This window comes from Chiloscyllium plagiosum, chromosome 30 (assembly GCF_004010195.1).
Source record: "Chiloscyllium plagiosum isolate BGI_BamShark_2017 chromosome 30, ASM401019v2, whole genome shotgun sequence".
Lineage (NCBI taxonomy): Eukaryota > Metazoa > Chordata > Chondrichthyes > Orectolobiformes > Hemiscylliidae > Chiloscyllium > Chiloscyllium plagiosum.
The window spans coordinates 3,457,845-3,478,581 of NC_057739.1; the positions used below are offsets into that span (position 1 = coordinate 3,457,845).

General features: G+C 41.3%; 2 protein-coding genes across 3 annotated transcripts in view; one reads left to right on the forward strand and one right to left on the reverse strand.

Annotated features, from left to right (window-relative positions):
- tprn (taperin) overlaps positions 1-7,019 on the forward strand; it is a 106,309-nt gene extending 99,290 nt beyond the window's left edge. Inside the window, exon 4 of the mRNA XM_043719833.1 lies at positions 3,629-7,019. Within this exon, the coding sequence (XP_043575768.1) occupies positions 3,629-3,691 (63 nt within the window). The 3' untranslated portion in view covers positions 3,692-7,019. The remainder of the gene's footprint in view (positions 1-3,628) is intronic.
- A 6,035-nt stretch (positions 7,020-13,054) lies between these two features.
- Positions 13,055-20,737, reverse strand: part of ssna1 (Sjogren syndrome nuclear autoantigen 1) — an 8,372-nt gene continuing 689 nt past the window's right edge. The window contains exons 2-4 of one of the 2 annotated variants that reach the window (XM_043719837.1): positions 19,853-20,087; positions 17,745-17,944; positions 13,055-13,334 (exon numbers count right to left, since the gene is read on the reverse strand). In XM_043719837.1, the coding sequence (XP_043575772.1) occupies positions 13,239-13,334; positions 17,745-17,944; positions 19,853-19,883 (327 nt within the window). In that variant the 5' untranslated portion in view covers positions 19,884-20,087 and the 3' untranslated portion in view covers positions 13,055-13,238. The remainder of the gene's footprint in view (positions 13,335-17,744; positions 17,945-19,852; positions 20,088-20,737) is intronic. The other variant, XM_043719836.1, reaches the window with a different exon arrangement.

Here is a 20,737-nt window from a genome sequence, read left to right on the forward strand (position 1 = left end):
AATTAAAGTATATTGACTTGTTTCCATTAAACTATGCTTTTCTATGTGCACTTCTTCAATAACAGCCTTCAGCATTTTCCCAAAGACTGATGTTAGGCTGACTGGCCTGTAGTTCACTGTCTCCTCTCCCTCTTTTCTTGAACAGTGGTGTTATGTTTGTTAACTTCCAATCTGATGGGAACTGAACTGAGTTGATTATAGTTCTGGTCACCACACTACGAGAAGGATGTGGATGCTTTGGACAGGGCACAGAAAAGGTTTACCAGTTCAAAGTTTGGGAGAAGATTTGTAGCTCGGGTGCTCGTTGTTGTGGTTCTGTTCACCGAGCTGGAAATTTTTGTTGCAAACGTTTCGTCCCCTGTCTAGGTGACATCCTCAGTGCTTGGGAGCCTCCTGTGAAGCGCTTCTGTGGTGTTTCCTCCGGCATTTATAGTGGCCTGTCCCTGCCGATTCCGGTTGTCAGTTTCAGCTGTCCGCTGTAGTGCCCAGTATATTGGGTCCAGGTCGATGTGTTTGTGGATGAGTGCCATGGATGAGTGCCATGCTTCTAGGAATTCCCTGGCTGTTCTTTGTTTCGCTTGCCCTATAGTGGTAGCTCGGCAAACAGAACCACAGCAACATTATACTGTGTCTACCATGCATTTGCCCACCTACTCAGCCTGTCCAAATCATCCTGAACTATCTCTGCTCATCCTCAGAGCTCACCCTCTCATCCAGCTTTGTGTCATCTCCAAATTTGGGGATATTTCATTAGTTCCCTCAGCAATATATACTGTGATAGTTGGCTTACATAAGAACAGAAGAACTAGGAGGAGGAGTAGACCATCTGGCCCTTCGAGCCTGCTCCGCCAATCAAAAGATCATGGCTGATCTTTTTGTGGACTCGCATTGATCTCCAGGGAACCCACAGTCTATGCCTACCATTTGGGAAAAGACACGTTTTCCATATTTTATTTCCTGTTACCAACCAGTTTTCTATCCATCTCAATACCGAACCCCATACCCTTAATTTTAACACTAATGTCTTATGTGGCACTTTACACACGCAGACGACAAGCAACATGAATTCGACTGGGACAACACTATCATTATAGGGCAAGCCAGACAGAGAACAGCCAGGGAATTCCTAGAAGCATGGCACTCATCCACAAACTCCATCAACAAACACATAGACCTGGACCCAATATACTGGCCACTACAGCGGACAGCTGAAACTGACAACCGGAAGCGGCAGGGACAGGCCACTATAAATGCCGGAGGAAACACCACAGAAGCGTTTCACAGGAGGCTCCCAAGCACTGAGGATGTCACCTAGACAGGGGACGAAACGTTTGCAACAAAAATTTCCAGCTCGGCAAACAGAACCACAACAAGGTTTACCAGGATGATGCCTGGTAGGGGGATTTTAGCTATAAAGAAAGATTGGATAGACTGGGTTTGTTTTGACTGGACTGCTGGTGGTTGAGGGGTGACCTGATGGAAGTTTGCAAGATTGTGAATGGCATGGATAGAGTGGAAAGTATGAAGCTTTGACCCCTCCATATTAGGAAAATTATTAGGGGACCCAGGTTCAAGGTTTGTTGGGGGGGGGGGGGGTGGGAGGAGGGGGCAATGTGGAGAGAAGAGAGTTTTAAAGAAATGTGAGGGTGGTGAGTGCTTGGAATGTAATGCCAGAGGTGGTGGTGGAAGCAGATGCAATAACAGTATTCCAGAAGTGCCTGGATAAATACATGAATAGGAAGGGAGTAGAGGGATATGGATCCTGTAAGGGAAGATTGTTTTAGTATGGAAGGGCAAAATGTGTCGGTGGAAGGCTGAAGGGCCTGATCCCATGCTGTTTTGATCTTTGAATTTAAAGAATTTTAGACTATTGTAACTATAATGAGAAGCAAAAAAGAGAAAGAGGATACAATTAGTGAAGACAAATGTAGGTCCCTTCCAGTCAGAAACAGGGAAGGTTGTAAAAGGAACAGAGAGATGGTAGACCAATTAAATACACACATTGATTCTGCCTTCACAAAGGAAGACACAAGTAATGTTCCAAAAATGTTAAGGAACACAGGACCTATCATATATATCTTTCAGAACCTCTTACAATTTGTTCTTCTATTGCTCACAGTTTGCTCACATTCAGTTTTTTCCCCTTCTGACCAACAGTTTGGCCCGTAGCTGATTTCTAAAGCACTCTGAATTCTCAGACTTTCTATTTTTTTCACAACCTTGTAAGCCTCTTCATTAAATTTAAGCATCTTGTCTTTTTAAGAAATGGGTACTTTTGTTGAGTTTTTATTTTACAATGGGATAAATATCTTTTTTAAACATTATGATTATATCTTTACCAAATTAACCTGAGCCAGCTCTCCCTCGTATCTATGAATTGGATTAATTTAGGTTTAAGATTTTTTCATGTGCTTGGAGTAAATCACTTTCGAACTTGCCATGGAACATAATGGGGTTATAATCACTTCTTCCCAATGGATCTATTACCATAACATTAATTATCTTCATTAAACAATGCATGATCTAATATAGCTCCATCCCTAGCCAGTTTGACAATATCCAGGAAATTAATATTTGAAAAAAACTGGTCTCCCAGACCATTCTTGTCAATTTTGACCCAGTTTATGTTGTTATGACAGAGTGAGGAGGTGTGAATCATCTCCTCTTTTTAAACCCCTCCATTAATAAAAATTATTAATTATTTCAGCATACAGTTATGACACCTTAAATTAAAATGTAGCATCAGTCAAATTCAGGAGATAATTACAAGGCTTTCTTGAAGTTTACCCAAGAAAACAGTCAAATGTAAAATCAGTCACATACAAATGTGCAAATGCAAGGTTTAAAAAGAAAAGTGTCTAGTATGAAAACAAAGATCAGGAATAGGCAATTTGGTGGGGGCTGTGGAGAGAAAATCCTTGAATTAGGTTTTAACCTGAGTCCACAGTTTATTAATTGATGTCTTGTGGCAGAATTTGTATATCTTTGACTTTTAAATGAATAGATATTTATGGAACTGTCTTTATCACTAAGTGCTGTTTTTGAGATGCTGAAGCAGTGTGTCTGTGTCACGTGTGCATGCAAGCTCTCGAATTCTGCAGTTGTAAATCCATTTTCTTTCTCCGCTCAAAAGCGGTTTCCTGAAATATGGTATCTTTGTGTATTCCTGTGTCAGTTTTTTTAACAAACTGGATAATATGCAACTGACTTTCATTCCAATGAGCAATCATCCCAGAAAGGTGCAAATTAAACATTAAATATAAATGGGACTAGTTTCAGTCATGTCGACACTTTGTGGCTTTAGGAACTGCCTGAACCTGTGATCAACTGATCATTATGGTCATCCTAAGCCAGCATTTCTTTTCCTCTTGAATGTCATTTTAGTCCATGAATTGTCCCAGGTATTAAAATCAGATCGCAGAAGTCATTATTCGATACTGTTTTTTACCACATTTGTAACAATATAAAGATTAAAGTCCTTAAAAAATGATTGCATTATCAGAAGTATTAGTGGGAACAAAGTAAATCAAAAACAGGCTAAGTCCAAGACATCATCATCGTGGTTAGTGTGTTATCATATACTTAATCAAGCTTAAACACTCACTCATGTTTTTCACTTTCTCCTCAGCTCACACCAGCAGATGGCAGTTCACATTCCGATTATAGCAGTGAGCCAGCGCTGTATTTCTGACAAAGGAGATGTGATCAAGGAATTGTGACAATGCACTCCAACATTTGGGATTGGCTTACCATGAATCCTGGAATAACAAAAGCCAGCTACGTGCCATCTGAAATGCAGCTAGCAGTTCATTGAAAAGCTCATCCCCTTACTGGAGACATTTTGGGCTATATCTAAGGACTGAGGTTTCTCCTGAGGACAAGTTGACCTTTCATTTCTCCATGTCCTGTTTGTTGGATTTCTCCCTTGCCTCTGAGGAGACCAGTCTTGAGAATCATGAGATCCACGCAGCATTTATGTGACAGCTTTCAGATTTGGAGGCTGGTTGCCTGCACACCAAGTTTACGATTTGCACTTGCCCTCAAAGGGCTGTGACCTACATTCCGAAAATATTCCTGAACACTGCCATGGATCCTGAAGCCCTGCAGATAATGATCATTCCTCAGAGGAGAGCTGTATTACACTGTGCTTTGATCTTGGCTACCTTTGTCCTTAAGAGTATTGGGCCTGTATGAGGGCCAGGCCCTGGGCCATGTTTTCAGGGTTTGACTGTGTTCAAGCAACATTCCCATTTATTATAATGTACTTTGGATACTGTACTGTTAAATAGTTCTGTCATTTCCACTGTGCCACAGTTTTTACTGGTGGTGGTCCTGGTCACCGGGTGTCCTCAGGACTCTAACCATTTTCATTTCTGTTTCTTTAATATTGTAATTGTCCTGGCACTCCGACTTTCGAGCCTCCTGGTGAGGTCGAGCTGAGCGGAGGATTGTTTGAGTATGAACTGAGAATGCTAAACTCCTCCCAGAGTTCAGAGACAGGAATTTGTCAGATCCTCTTTGTGAAATGTATTTTGTGCCATGTATTCACTGGGCAGCTAGGACTATGGAAAGCACTTCCTAAATAGGGAACAGTGAGAGTGAGTGAAATAGGCTTATTGTTTATGCAGCCATCACACTTGTGTGAAAGCCTCTTGGTGCCTTAGGCTGAGCCTATCAGGTATTAAACTTTCACCTCGTTTCAAATTGCCAGTGATTAAGCACAAAGCCTTTCCTCTGTCTTTGTGCAGCTACTTGGCTTCAACATTGAATATTGGGTCACCTTTGCAAAAACATTCATAAGTTTACTTAATATAGTTTGGAGCATTCACCAATTGGGTTTAGACATGTACATTGTTTTCATTGTTAGCAGAGGCAATTAATTTAAGTTCTGCTGTGACCTAGTTGGACAATGCAATGCACCATACCCACAGAACAAAGTGTTGCAGTCCTTGTTGTGGAGTATAACAATCCAAGCACTACCTTGGAACTACTCTTCAGTGTTTTATCTTGATTGTGGTGGAGCTGGGAAGCAGTTGCTGCTCATAGTAATTCTGATCCAGTAGTGCCCACTGGCTTTACTGGAACAAGTTGGAAAGAACATTATTTACTCCAATCACACCGAAGGCACCATGTATGTTAGCTAAATGGTGTACATTACATTTTGTCTTTGGATCTTAAATTAGTTCCAAATGAAGTTGTTGGGGGTAGAAGGAAAAAGGTGGATTTAAAGCTGTAGAGTTAGGTTTGTGGCAGTGTGTTGATTGCTGTTTCATCCTTTTCAGATTTTGTAAAAGTGAATATGTTTTGCAACTCTTGATCCAGAGAAAATGATAGCAACAGAATACCCTCATTAATTCGACAATGTATCTTTTATTCTGACAAGGTAGAATTTGTAGTTGCTAAAGGTGTTTTTCTTACTATTTTAGAATATATTGGGTTGAATCAGGAAAGAGAAAAGGAATATTGAATGTCTTGGGATAAATGTCCTGACAACTAACTTAATTCTGTATACACTCCAGTAAAATACTATCAATACAATTTGCCTTGATTGTGTCTGGCTGCAATTTGATGTTTCTTTTAATTTTTAGAATGTTGTCCTTTCAACCCTTTCATTCATATTGGAATAGAAACCTGGAGACAAGACATAGCAAGTTAACCCCCTTCAACTTTTGTCCATGAAGGTGATTAAAGATTGTTACTGTTTGCTGGAAATCGGAAAGATTTCAACTCAATTTCCTGACAGCATGTGTTTACAATACAAAGAACACTTGTATTTTACCCATTGTTGCCGAATCATCTATGGGATGAATAAAGTCGGAGGCTAATCCTGTGTAGGTCCACAATTGCAATTGACCCAGTTTGGTAATTGTAAATGTGCTTAACTTTATCAAAGTGACCCACATACTTTGTTATTGGCAAAAAAATCTCTTAAGTTGCTAAGTTGCAATCTATGTGCATTATTCTTCCTTTCGAGTAAGGGCTGAAATTTGGAATGCACCTTCACTTCCCTTTTGTGGTAATCACCTTGATCCCGGGCAAACATATTGTCTGCTGTGGGCCAGCTACCTCTCGCATGCCCCTTCCCTTATTGTTCACCAGCAGGATTTGTGATTGTACAATTGAATAAATTGATAACTAGCAGCAGGTTAGTTACCACCGAGAAAGAAAAAAACAGGCTAACCTTTTGGGTATAGTACTTTGGTCAGAAATAATTTCAATCAAAGGTTTGTATCCAAACTATTGATGCCTGATTCCTTTGAAATGCTGATCAGACTACTGTGTATTTCCATTTTCTATTTATTAATAATGCACTTTTCCTGAACTTCCACTTTGCTATCAACTGCTAAGTACATTTGTTAATGCATAGACAGGACTTTAGTATCTGGAGAAACTATTTGCTCCACTTTGTAACATCCTTCACTTCCAGCGACAGCATAACAGTATCTAGGGAGCCCTTGCTGTGATGCAAACTTCTATTCACAACTAAAACACTTGTCAATCAAGTCTTCCATGCCTGTTGACGTGACCCATTCTGTGACACCAAATACTAATTATAAGTCAAAGTGGGAGCCATGAGTTTTAAGTGAGTCCACACCAATCTTGTTTTGAACGTTCCTGGCAGTACAAGGCATTGCATTATGGTTGGAATGGATTCCAGGCACAGGAAATATTTAATAAATTGCATATGCACTAATGAATTTTGCACTTAGAGGTTGAACTAAATGGAAAGAACCTGAAACTTGCCAGCGTTCAGTCACATGGCCAAATGTATTGTCCATTTTTGTAACATTCACCTTTGTTGCATGTCTTAGAAATGCACATTGTTTTTTTAAAAAAAAAGCTTTGTATAGTGATGGACATACTGCAGTGTTTCAGCTGAAGACTTGTTCTATAGAATAATACATAATGCAGATTTTGATAGAGTTCTTATCTTTGGTTGTAGATGTAATTACTGTATAATGTTTTCAGACATGATCAACTGTTGATTTAAAAAAAATAAAAAAAGATACACTGGCAAACTGTGTTTTTGTGTGAGGTTGTAATGTAGTTAAGTTCTCTGGATGGAAACAGAACGTTCTTCTCTTTGAGCCTCAAGATTTACAATCTCAGGATTATTACCCGAGACATGTGCAAATTGGCATTGGGATGTGAGAGTAAGAGAAGTAAACACCTGGCTCAAGGAGTGGTGCAGGAAAGATGGGTTCCATTTCATGGAGCACTGGCATCAGAATTGGAACAGGAAGAATTTGTACCATTGGGACAGTCTCCACCTGAACTGAGCTGTGAGCAACGTTCTAGCGAAAAAGGTAAATAGGGTAGTCAACATGACTTTGAACTAGAAAGTGAGGGTGAAGGGAAACAAAGCATCAGGTTAGCATGTGGGGTGGGGGATTCAACTATAAAGAGAATTGGGAGAGGCTATTAAAGTCTCCAGAACACACAATAGGTGTGTGAATTTTCAGAAGATTTGTAGCTCAGGTTGAGGTTTTAGATGTAAGTTTGCTTGCTGAGCTGGAAGGTTCACTTCCAGATGTTTCGTCACCCTACTCGGTAACATCTTCAGTGGGCCTCAGGCGAAGCACTGCTGATAATTCCTGCTTTCTATTTATGTTTGGGTTTCTTTGGGTTGGTGATGTCATTACCTGTTGTGAAGTCACTTCCTGTTCCTCTTCTCAGGGGGTGGTGGATGGGGTCTAACTCGGATGTGTTTGTTGATAGAGTTCTTGTTGAAATGCCACGCTTCTAGGAGTTCTCGAGCGTGTCTCTCTTTGGCTTGTCCTAGGATGAATGTGTTGTCCCAGTCGAAGTGGTGTCCTTCCTTGTATGTAAGAATACTAGTGAGAGAGGGTCATGTCTTTTTGTGGCTAGTTGGTGTTCATGTATCCTGGTGGCTAGTTTTCTGCCTGTTTGTCCAATATAGTGTTTGTTACAGGCCTTGCAAGGTATTTTGTAAATTACATTAGTTTTGCTTGTTCATTTTGAACCTTCCAGTTCAGTGAGCAAACCTACATCCAAAATAGGTGTGTTTGGAAAGGGTTAGGAATCTAGTAAAAGGGATGACAATGAGAACAGGGATAGTAAATACAGGACTGAAAGTGTATGAGTGCACGCAGTATACAAAATAAGGTAAATGAGCTTGTGAAACAGATTGCAGTTGGCCGGTATGATGTGATAAAAGGGAATCAAGACTGGGAGCTAAATATTCAAGAATATACATCCCATCGAAAGGCTGGTGGGCAGAGGGGCTGGGGTTGCCTTATTCGTAAGAAACGGAATTAAGATTAGATTAGATTAGATTACTTACAGTATGGAAACAGGCCCTTCGGCCCAACAAGTCCACACCGACCTGCCGAAGCGCAACCCACCCATACCCCTACCTTTACCCCTTTTTACCTAACACTATGGGCAATTTAGCATGGCCAATTCACCTGACCTGCACATCTTTGGACTGTGGGAGGAAACCGGAGCACCCGGAGGAAACCCACACAGACACGGGGAGAATGTGCAAACTCCACACAGTCAGTCGCCTGAGTCGGGAATTGAACCCGGGTCTCTGGCGCTGTGAGGCAGCAGTGCTAACCACTGTGCCACCGTGCCGCCCACAATTAAATTGATAGCAAGAAACTATGTGGGGTCAGATGATGTAGAATTTGTGTGTGGACAATCGAGGAACCTCTGAGATAACAAAAGGCAACTTTAATGAGAGTTATGTACACAGGCCTCCAAACAGTAGTCAGGATGTGGGATGCAAGGTGCACCAGGAATAAGAAAAAGTGTGTAAGAAAGGCAAGTTTAGAGTGATCTTGGGGGGATTTCAATATGCAGATAGACTGGGAAAATCAATTTGGCAGTGGATCGCAAGAAAAGGAATTTGTGGAACGTCTACAAGATGACGACTTGGAGCAACATGTGGTTTTTCCCACAAGGGAACAGGCAATTCTAGATTTAGAGATGAATAATGAGGCAGATTTGATAAGGGGGCTTCAGGTAAAGGAACCCTTCGGAGCCAAGTGACCATAATATGATAGAATTTACTCAGCAATTTGCTAAGAGAGAAGCTGGAATCAGATGTAATGTTATTACAGTTGAATAAAGGTAACTACAGAGGCATGAGGGGAAAGGTGGCCAAAATTGACTGAGGGAGGAGCTTAGCAGGAAAGACTGTAGAACAGCAATGGCAGGAGTTCCTGGAGTAATTCAGGAGACAGCAAAAAATCATCACTGGGGGAAAAAGAAGCAAACTAAAGAGAGGACAAGGCAACAATGACTGGAGGAAGTCAGGGAACAGTATAAAAGCAAAAGATATAATGTGGTCAGGAAGTAGAATCTTGGATGCCATTGTGAAGGATGAGATTTCTGAATACTTGGAAGTGCATGGTAAAATAGGGCAAAGTCAGCATGGTTTCATCAAGAGGAAGTCATTTCTGACAAATCTGTTAGAATTATTCAAGGATGTAATGAGCAGGTTAGATAAAGGAGAGCCAGTGGATGTTATCTACTGGTACTTCCAGAAGGCCTTTGACAAGGTGTTGTACAGGAAGTTGCTGAGTAAGATAAGAGCCCGTTAAAGGCAAGGTACTAACATGGATAGAAGATTGGCTGTCTGCAGAAAGCAGTGAGTGGGGATAAAAGGGTCCTTCTCAGGATGGCAGCCAGTGACCATCGGTGTTCTGAAAGGGTCAGAGTTGGGACCACAACTTTTCACTCTATACATTAATGATCTAGATGAAGGAACTGAAGGCAGATGATGCAAAGATCAATGGAGGAGGCAAGGGATTTAGACAGGTATGGAGAGTGGGCAAAGAAGTGGCAGGTGGAGTACAACGTGAGAAAGTGCGAGGTCATGCACTTCGGTAAGAAGAATAGAGGCAGAGACTATTCTCTAAATGGGGGGAAACTTCAGAAATCTGAAGTGCAAAGAGACTTTGAGGAAAGGGAAGACTCTTTAGAATGAAGATAAGGAGAAACTCCTTCAGCCAGAGAATATTGAATCTATGGAATTCATTGCCACAGAAGACTCTGGAGGCCAGGTCATTGAGTACATTTAAGATAGAGATGGGTAGGTTCTTGATCGTTAAGAGGATCAAAGGTTCCAAGGAGAAGGTAGAAGAATGGGGTGAGAAACTTATCAGCCATGATTGAATGGCTTAATTTCTGCTCTTGTGCCTATTGTCTTATGAGCCTGTGCATCTTGTTACAAACCAGCACAACGAATATTTTTATTAAAATGTAATTTACTAGAAAATGAAAGAGCAATTACTATACTTTTCTTGAGTAAAAGAATATCATCTAACAAAAAATACACCGACCGATTAAAGAAAATTTAGTCAAGAGTTCTTAGCCCGAGAGTTCGTTATACAACAGGGAAACAGACCCTTCTGTCCATGCTGATCAAGTTTCCCAAACTGAACTAGTCCCATTTGCTTGTGTTTGGCCCATTTTCTGTGGCTCAGTGCTAGGAACCCAGATTCGATACCACCCTCGGGCAACTGTCTGTGTGAACTGTCTGCATGGGTTCCTCGAAGTGATCCGGTTTCCTCCCACAGTCCAAAGCTGTGCAGTTTAGGTGAATTGATTATGCTAAATTGCCCATAGCGTTCAGGGATGTGTAAGTTAGCTGCATTAGTCAGGGGGGAAATATAGAGTAATAGGATAGGGAAATGGTCAACGTGAGTTACTCTTCAGAGGGTCAATGCAGACTTGTTGGGCTAAATGGCCCGTTTCCACACTGTAGAGATTCTATATAAAAAAAACTTCCTAAACCTTTCCTATTCATGTACCTGGAGAAAGTGAGGACTGCAGATGCTGGTGATCAGAGCTGAAAATGTGTTGCTGGAAAAGTGCAGCAGATCAGGCAGCATCCAAGGAGCAGGAGAATCGACGTTTCGGGCATGAGCCCTTCTTCATGAATGAGGAAAGTGTGTCCAGCAGGCTAAGATAAAAGGTAGGGGGGAGGGGCATTGGAAATGCGATAGGTGGAAGGAGGTCAAGGTGAGGGTGATAGGCTGGCCCCACTCCCACTCTGGACTATCACCCTCACCTTGACCTCTTTCCACCTATTGCATTTCTAACACCCCTCCCCCAAGTCCCTCCTCCCTACCTTTTATCTTAGCCTGCTGGACACACTTTCCTCATTCCTGAAGAAGGGCTCATGCCCGAAACGTCGATTCGCCTGCTCCTTGGATGCTGCCTGACCTGCTGCACTTTTCCAGCAACACACTTTCAGCTATTCATGATATTCCGATGTCTTTTAATATTGTAACTGAATCTGCATCTACCACGTTCTCCGACAGTTCATTCCACAGACAAACCATCTGTGTGAAAAGGTTGTCACTCCGGTGCCCTTTAAATTTTTCTCCTCTCACCTTAAAAGTGTCCTCTCGTTCTGGACTCCCCTACCCGAGGGAAAAGACCTTTACTATTCATACGCAGTCCTGACAATATCTTTTCCAAATTGAACATTTGCAGGCAATTTTTCTTCTCAGAGGTTGAACTCCTTTTGTGAGTGAATTAAATGAGATGTCTATTTCTTGATATTTAGTTTTATTGTCTTTTGGTGGTCTGAAATTACTATTTCATCTAGTTTAATATAATACATGGGTTATTTGGCATTGTCATTGTGGTCAGGTCAGCATTTGAACCGTGATGGTCTCTGGTAGTTAGGCCATATTTACCATTATTATAATTGTACCCCTGTTTGTTCTGAACTTCCCTGTATCAGAAAGAAATGTTTGCAATTTACCCCATCAAGTACTGTAAATCTTAGTGTAAATATTTAATTACATGGATGCACAGATTTGTTTATTTTGAGTAGATTACAAGGACCTAAGGACCGTATGGAATGCAGGCTGATGGGCAGTAGAAACAAAGCTCATTTGGTTTAAAAAGGTATTTTGATGTGCAGTGTCATAACCTACTATTTACAGTCCACAATCCAAGAGCTGGAAAGTGAAATTTGGTTGTGTAACTTTCTCAGCTGGCACTGATAGGCTAGGTTAAAAAACCTTGTGTTGTGAATTTCTATGATGTTGTCTGACTGAAAACTATTTAGATGGCATCTCTTGAGTTTTTAATAATCTTAGAACTGCATTAAGTCTTTCCAGTAACATCAACAGTGAACAGACCAGATGCCAGCTCTTTCTCCTCTCATTACACTAATCCAGTGTCAAGCTGGACTGAGCCATTAGAATACTGTAAATCAAGCCATGTTATTCCCAGAATCATTAAAATTAAATGATTTTGCTAAGAACAGAAGATTCTGTAATACCTGTCTTAGATCTGGGTCAACAAAGCAACAAATCAATTCTCTACACTTGATGGTACATAAAAATGTAGTAATTAACATTATCTATTTAAAATTCTAATTCCCTTATACCTCTGCCTTCTGTACATGTACAGAGAGAAAAAAAAATCAAAGAGATGGTCTTTTCAGCTTGTCAGAATTTTCTGCTCCTTGATTCCCCATTTCTAGATCTTTTCCTGTTTGTAGGGCACACAGGCTGATTTGATTAAAAGTGTGAACCAATCAGAGACCTTGAAGTCACAGTTTAGTCACATGCAAGGGAAATAATTTTGAGGCTTCAGATGATTTTTTTTTTACTGCAAAGCACAAACTCAATCTTTCCTCCAAATGACAAACGGTTTTTGACAAAATATTCAGAACCCAAGCTGTTCAGCTATCTGGGGGCCAGTTACAGTTCTTGGCAGGTAAAAAGGCCTTTGACATCAATGACTGGTCATTAGTCCAAAATCTAACCAATGACTTGTCGTTGAAAACTCCATTTAAGTGCACACCTTGGCTCATCTGTAAACGAGAGTTTGACTACCACTTGAAGCAGCAGCAGTGTAAGCAGCATTTACAATCAGTCAGGTTGGTTGCTTTTAAAAGTTTCTTTCCCATTCCAATCCACAATCTAAAATACAGAAAAATGATGTTACAACTACTGGGGCGTGGGGGTCACCCTCCCTTATATAATTCAAGCCAGGAAGACTTTAATCCATTACTGGCAGCTTTACCAATTACCCTCCAGTAATATAATGAGGATAACCCAAATTTTTCATATCTAGAAATTTTATTACAAAATAAATAAATTCAAGTTTAGTATTCAATGCTGCTAGAATCTGAAATTGTTTATAAACGATCCAGCATTAGTTATTTTCTGTGTTGCTCACTGATACAATCTCAGATTCCATCTCTTGGTGATTACTGCTCCTCTGAAGCTGATTGATTTAGAGAGTCAAGAATCCTTGGTGTCAGCACTCTCATGGACTTGATTTAGAGTCCCTGCTTCCCGCTTCAGAATAGTGAGCAGGGTCTGTGAACTTTCGAGGATCTGTATAGATAGAAGGAAACACCACATTAGTGCGTTTAACTGCTATCATTAGAAGAGGGAGAAATTGTATGTTTCTACAAGATCAAAAGTTGCATAGGCATCTCCCTTCATAAATTAGCTGAATTAAATCTGTGTCTGTGTGGGTTTCCTCCCACAGCCTGAAGATGTGCAGGTTAAGTGGATTGGCCATAGTATCCAGGGATGTGCAGGCTAGGTGGATTAGCTATAGGAAATGCAGAGTTAAAGGGATTGGGGAGTGGGGGCTTTGCCTGGGTGGGATGCTGTTGGGAGGTTGGTGTGGATTTGATGGGCTGAATGCCCTGCTTCTACACTGTAGAGGGTCCTTGATTTCTGCACTTCAATTCAGACCTCTTGCACTTTCCTGATTTCAATTGCCAACATTAGCAGACATGCCTTAGACTGCCTTGTATCCTTCGGTTTTGCTAGTCAGTGTTTTTTAAATATTTCACATGTTGCATTCTGTCTGATGCACCAAGCAAACATTTGGTGAGCTGAGACCTGATACTGGTAAACATACAAAACAGCAGCTATGACCAGACTGCATAAGATGAAAAACATCACTCAACCCCCTTGATCTGTTCTGACATTCAATGGGATCATGGATGATCCAACTCCATATTCACTCCATTCATCTGCTCTCAGTACTGCAAATCCTGCCTAACCAGGGTTTTCGATAACTGCAGCATAACATCTGCATCCATGTACTCTAGATATAAAGGCCTGTATTTCATTAGCGTTCTTGATTATTTCCTGCACCTGTTTCTGACATTTTAAAGATCTATATACCAGAGCTCTCCAGTCTCTTTTGACATCCACTCTTCATACCATCCAGCAAATGCCCTAATCTATCCTTTCTTGGTCCAAAATGGATAATCTCTCACTTGCTTACATTGAACTCAGTCTGCCACAGTTTTGACTATTCACTTATTCTATCAATTGTCTTCGTTAAGCAATAACTCATTTTTAAACTTTTTCAAATCAGTGTAGTCTTGCCCATCTCTACCTTTATAATCTCCTACAGCATGGTGGCTCAGTAGTTAGCACTGCTGCCTCACAGCACCAGGAATTTGGGTTCAATTCCAGCCCCAAGCAACTGTCTGTGTGGAGGTTGCATTTTTTTTTACTTAGTGTGGAAACAGGCCCTTCGGCCCAACATGTCCACACCAACCCGCTGAAGCGCAATCCACCCAGACCCATTCCCCTACATTTACCCCTGCCACTAACACTATGGACAATTTAGCATAGCCAATTCACCTAACCTACACATTTTTGGACTGTGGGAGGAAATCGGAGCACCCAGAGGAAATCCACGCAGACACGGGGAGAATGTGCAAACTCCACACAGTCAGTCAGTCGCCTGAGGTGGGAATTGAATCTGGGTCTCTAGCGCTGTGAGGCAGCAGTGCTAACCACTGTGCCCCCGTGGAGGGGACCCTGAGGGTGGGTTCATCTGGAGCCCTGCCTGGTTCAGGCTTGTTTGATCTTACCATTTTAATTCTCTCTTTATTTGGCTTCCAGCTGATTCACAATTTCTACATGAGCTTGTCATTCTGATTCTAAAAATGAATTTCAAATCCATCAGGTGCATCGCTACTTGAGAGTTTCAAAATTAGTATTAACTTGTATAACATCCTGTACTGATATGAAAATGTGCTTTTAAAGCCTCTAATTCTCACCTCATCATCCCCACTCAGCAGCCTCCCTTCCTAAATCCCCATCTCCTCACTCAGACATGCCTACACTCCTCAAATCTGCCCCCCAAACTCATAGCCCACTCCTCCTGCACTCTATCCAGATTCAGCTCCTTAACACTGCTTCTGCACATTGTATTGCTCTTCCTCTTCCTCAGTGGGTGACATTTGGATCCTGACTATTGGGCCTCCAGCCGGCTTGGGAGATTTGCCACTCGTATCACTCGGTGCTTGAGAAGCACTGGGGTCCCAAGTCTGCCAAGCTGTAAAAGGTTGCTCTGGACGGAATGTAATTGAGACCACAGCCAACTGGAATCTCTTTCCGTTCTGGAGTTGGAGCCTGAAGCTGAGCAGCGGGCTGTGGGTAGGTCTGGTCAGAGTTCTCCCATTGTGAACTCGGCTTTGGATTGGTTCCAATCTGCACTGTGCCATTGGTTCTCATAGCAGAGGTGATACCAGGAAGACGTATTATCATAAGCAGGCCTGACTATAGCAGCAGAAACAAAATCAAAGTACTGCAAAAATTCAAGTCTGGCAGCATCTGCGGAGAGAAAGCAGAGTTAAGGTTTCAGGTCTAGTGACCCTTGCTCAGAGCACCCGGGAGCAGCATGGCCTCGACATCTCACAAACTCAAAGTGATTCCAAGCCAAATTAACATCTGCAGAGGACTAAAGAATGAGGAGTCACGGATTCACCAGGCCAGGTGCGGGTAAGAACGTAATGTAAATGAATGGAATTCTACAATTCCAAAGTCAGAAATAATATATAAAACTGAAGAACAAAGTAAATAGGGAAGAAGGCAGGGAATTGAATAAATAATTTGCATCCGTGTTTGTAGTAGAGGATGCTAATAACATTCCAAAATGACTAAAAAATACTTGGGCTAAGAGGGAATAAGCAATAACTATCGGAGAGAAAGTACTAATTAATAGGTCAAAAGACCTACAAGTCCCCAGGATCTGACAGGTTACACCCCAGGATTTTAAAGGAAATAGCTTCAGAGATTGTGGATGCCCTAGTAATAATCCTTTAGGAATTCTTAGATTCTGGAAAAGATCTGGAGGATTAGAAAACTCCCAATGTAACACCCTTTTTTCAAAATTTGAATGAAACAAAAAAAAGGTACCTCTAGCTTAACATCTATTGAGGATCTAAAATTTGAATTTAGGCTGTTGTCAGAAGCAACAAGTAGATGTAGATTTTTATTAATGATAAAGTGGCTTTTCAATTTAACATAACAAAATGGCTTTAGATTTTCTTTGACACGGAACTTGAACTGTTGCTTTGCTAAGTTGGTTGTATTTAGAGATAAGAGAAAACAATGGAGTTATCATAATATGAATCATAAGACAGTGATTTGGTATTCGAACTAACCATGACAAGACGATTTACATAGTTAAGACCCCTTTCCCAGGGAATATCCTCTGATTAGCCTGTTGTCAATCATGTCACCATATTACAGTTGATTGGACTTTTCTTGTAATTTAAGGCTGTGCTGTCTCTTAAAAAAACATAAATAATGTGCAATTTTCGAATGTAATTGCACCATTTTTCCATGGAACACAGAAACTTTTAACCTCTGTGTTGCTGGACAAATCTGCGCCAGGTTGCCTTAATTTATTTAACTGGTAACCTTGCTTTAAACAGATTGTACTCCTAATGATTCTTTTGACTGATCTCAAACCAAGGGAGCCCCTCTGGAGGGGTCGAAATCTTCACTATTGTTGGGAAAATATCAAGAGTCTATGATTTTAGCATTTAGAAATACAAATTAATCAAGCAGAGTAAGCATGGTTTCATAAATAGGAAAACATGCCTGACAAATTTATTAGAATTTTTTGTGGTGGTAAGAAGCTGTTTAGATAAAGAGGAACCAGTAGATGTATTTGGATTTCCAAAAGACATTCAATGAATTACCATACATAATACTACTTAATATAATAGGAGTCTGTGGTGTTGGAGGCAGTACATTTGCATGAATAGAGGATACAGGCAGCCCAAAGAAGATTTACTAGCTTGTTTCTGGGTATGGAGGAATCTTATGAGGAGAGATTACGTAGAGTGGACTTGTACTCATGGAGTTTACAAGTATGAAGGGCTAATTTATTCAAATGTAAGATTCTTAGGAGATTGACTGCATTGATGCTGAGAGATTGTTTCCCCTGTGATAAAGTCTCAGACCAGAGAGCATAATCTTAACAGAGTTAGCCATTGGTCATTTAGGGTTTAGAGGGATATGGGCCAAATGCGACTAGATAAATTTCAGATAGCTGGTCGGCATGGATGAGTTGGACCAAAGGGTCTGTTTCCATGCTACACAGCTCTATGACTCTATTTAAGACATAGGAATTTCTTCTTTCAGGGAATCTGTGGAATTCTTTATCATAGAGGGCTTGGTCATTAAAAATCTATTCAACTCCGTCTTGAATGTCCTTCAGTCAGGGAATCAAGGGTTATGGGAAAGGCAAAGTGGAGTTCCGGATTGAATTGAATTCAGATCATTGAATGATGGAACAGACTTGGTGGGTTGAATAGCCCACTTTGTTCCTCAGTTTTTGCAAGTCCACCAAGTCGTAGAAATTTCTCATCTTTTGAATGGTTCAGTCCCATCTCAGCTAGCCATCAGGCAGTATTTACATGAATCTTGGGGGAATTTCAATCTAATGGATGCATCTTCTTGTGTGACCATTTTACAAACCTTCATATAAGCAGCTTCAGTCTCTGCAATAGTTCTATCAAATTCATTTCGGGTTGCCATTTTGCGTGCCAGACTCTCATTGACCTTAGCAAGTTTCTCTGTCAAAATGCGAATATCATTCTGCAACTTGTTCTTCTCTTCCTCTTCTTGTAGGATTTGTTGGTTCAGCTCTTCTCGCTTTGTACACAAATCCTCGATACCTGGAATAACAATAAGCAGTCACAGCAGAACATATAAAACACACAGTCTTTTATGTATTAAGGGACACAGTATAGTATTCACAGGCAGTTCAGTCACAATCTAATTAAACAGCAGAACAAGCTCAAAAGGGCTAAATGGGCTCCTTTTGCAAACTGTCCCAGAACTTTGTGGGAAGTGATTACTAGGCCTCTTGCTGACACGCTTGTATCATTGATAGCCACTGACGAGATCCCACAAAACTGGAGAGAGGCTAATGTTGTGTCATTGGGGAAATGTAAAAGTAATAGGGAAGTGAAATGGGTCTGGGTGGGCTACTCTTTGGAGGGTTGGTGTGGACATGTTGGGCCAAATGGCCTGTTTCCACACCGTAGTAATTCTATGATTATTTAGGAAAAGTGGTAAGGAAAAGCCAGGGACTATAGAACAGTGAGCCTGACATCAGTAATCGGTAAATTGTTAAAGGGGATTCTGAGGGACAGGACCTACTGTACATGTTTTTGGAAAGGCAAGGACTGATTAGGGATAGTCAACATGGCTCTATGTGTAGGAAATCGTTTCTCAGTAACTTGATTGAGTTATTTGAAGTGGCAAAGATTGATGAAGGCAGAGTGGTGGATATTGCCTTATATGGATTTCAGTGGGGCATTCTACAAGGTCCCGCATGGTAGACTGGTTAGCAAGATTACATGGAATTCAAGGAGAGCAAGCCATTTGGATACAAAACTAGCTTGAAGGGAGGAGACAGGATGATGGTGGAGGTTTGTTTTTCAGACTGGACACCTGTAACCATCAGTGTGTCGCAAGAATCGGTGCTGGCATCACTGCTTTTTTGTCACTTACATAAATGATTTGCACATAAAAATATAGGAGGAATGATTAGTAAGTTTGCAGATTAGACCAAAACTGGCAGTGTAGCAAACAGTGAAGAAGGTTATCTCAGATGGGTTGAGGAGTAGCAGATGGAGTTGAATTTAGATAAATGTGAGGTGTTGCATTTTGGTAAGGAGAATCAGGGCAGGACTTATCCAGTTAATGATAAGGTCCTGTGGAGTGTTGCTGAATAAAGAGAACTTGTGATAGTCCTATGAGAGTTCATAGTTCCTTGAAGGTGGAGTCACAGGTAGTCAGGGCGTAGTGAAGAAGGGGTTTGGCATGCTTGACTTCATTGGCCAGTGCATTGAGTAAAAGGTGGGGATGTCAAGTTACAGCAGTACAGAACATTGGTTAGACTGCTTTTGGAATACTGGTCAACTCTGGTCTCCCTGCTTTGAAAAGGTGTTAAAGGGTGCAGAAAAGATTTACAAGGATGTTGCCAGGGTTGCTCGATTTGAGCTAAACGAAGAGGCTGAATATGCTGGGGCTGTTTTCCCTGGAGCATCGGAGGTTGAGGGGTGACCTTTTTGGTGTTCATATAATGATAGAGGGCATGGATAGAGTGAATAGCCAAGGTCTTTTCCCAGGATAGAGGAGTCCAAAACTACAGAGCATAGGTTTAAGGTGAGAGGAGAAAGATAATACTGGGACCTAAAGGGCAACTTTTTCAATCAGAAGGTGGTGTGTGTATCGATCGAGCTGCCAGAGGAAATGGTGGAGGCTAGTACAATTACAACTTTTAAAATGCATCAGGATGGATACATGAATAGAAAGGGTTTAAGAGGGATATGGGCTAAATGCTAGCAAATGGGACTAGGTTAATTTCGGACACCTGGGTCACTATGGACGAGTTAGACCATCTGTTTCTGTGCTGTAAAATGCTACGTGTTACACTTCTGCATTTTAGTTGCAGCTCTATTTCTTTCTCGGGATGAAACTCTTGCAAAACCCAGAACAAAATGAATGCCCAACCAGTTAAATGGGAAATGAGCTGGTGAACTTGAATGGAGACACAAGCAACAAAGCCAAGCTACCCAAGGTGACGAATCGAACCTCATCTTCCATCTCTCAGGTTGGTCAACAAGAAGAACTTTCTGACTTCTTTCAGCATGAGTGCACTGCTCCGAATGGTCAACAGGATGTGTTGCTTGATACAATCCATTAGTCATTGGGACATGCGGCCTACAACCCTGGCTTCACACTGGCACTGCGACTTATTTTGGGATGTTGAGGTTGTAAAAGTTGTAAACTGACTGGCTCAGCCTCACACTGTAGTCAGGGAAAAAGATGGAGTCAGCAAGGAGTGTGAACAATAGTTTTGATGTTCTCAATATTTCATTAGGAGTAACGTTGGTTTATCAAGTACTAGATGATTGGCAATTGGCATATCAAATTAGGAAGCAAGCAGGGATGACAAGTAGTGCCTGGGTTGGGCTGTGTCATCCCTAAGCATGTGGAAATTGACTGAGTTTTTAGGTAAGGTTGCCAAGGATCAGCATGCAAATATGAAACTGGAATCCAGAAAACTGACAGTCAGAGCTGACAGATTAATACAAACAGTGTTGTCAAAGCACAAATTTAAATTAAATTAAAATTAGTTTAACATTTAAAATCAAAAAGCCGAGAAGTTGATACAATTAGGTGACCTATCAGAGTAGCCAGCCCCCCTGCCCATCTCACAGACCTGCACTCTAATTCCAAAACCCCAACACATCCAACTCTTCAGTCCTTGACAACACAACCCCGCATGCTCTGCTTCCTTCCATCATTTCTCATCCCACTTCAGATTCCCCTATTCACAGCTCATCCCCCCCACCTTGCCTCCTCCAGGACCACCACATACTCTTTACCCATCCACCCCCCATCTTCCCCACTCTACACTCACCCTATCACTGGTGTAATGTCCCACCCCATCCCAT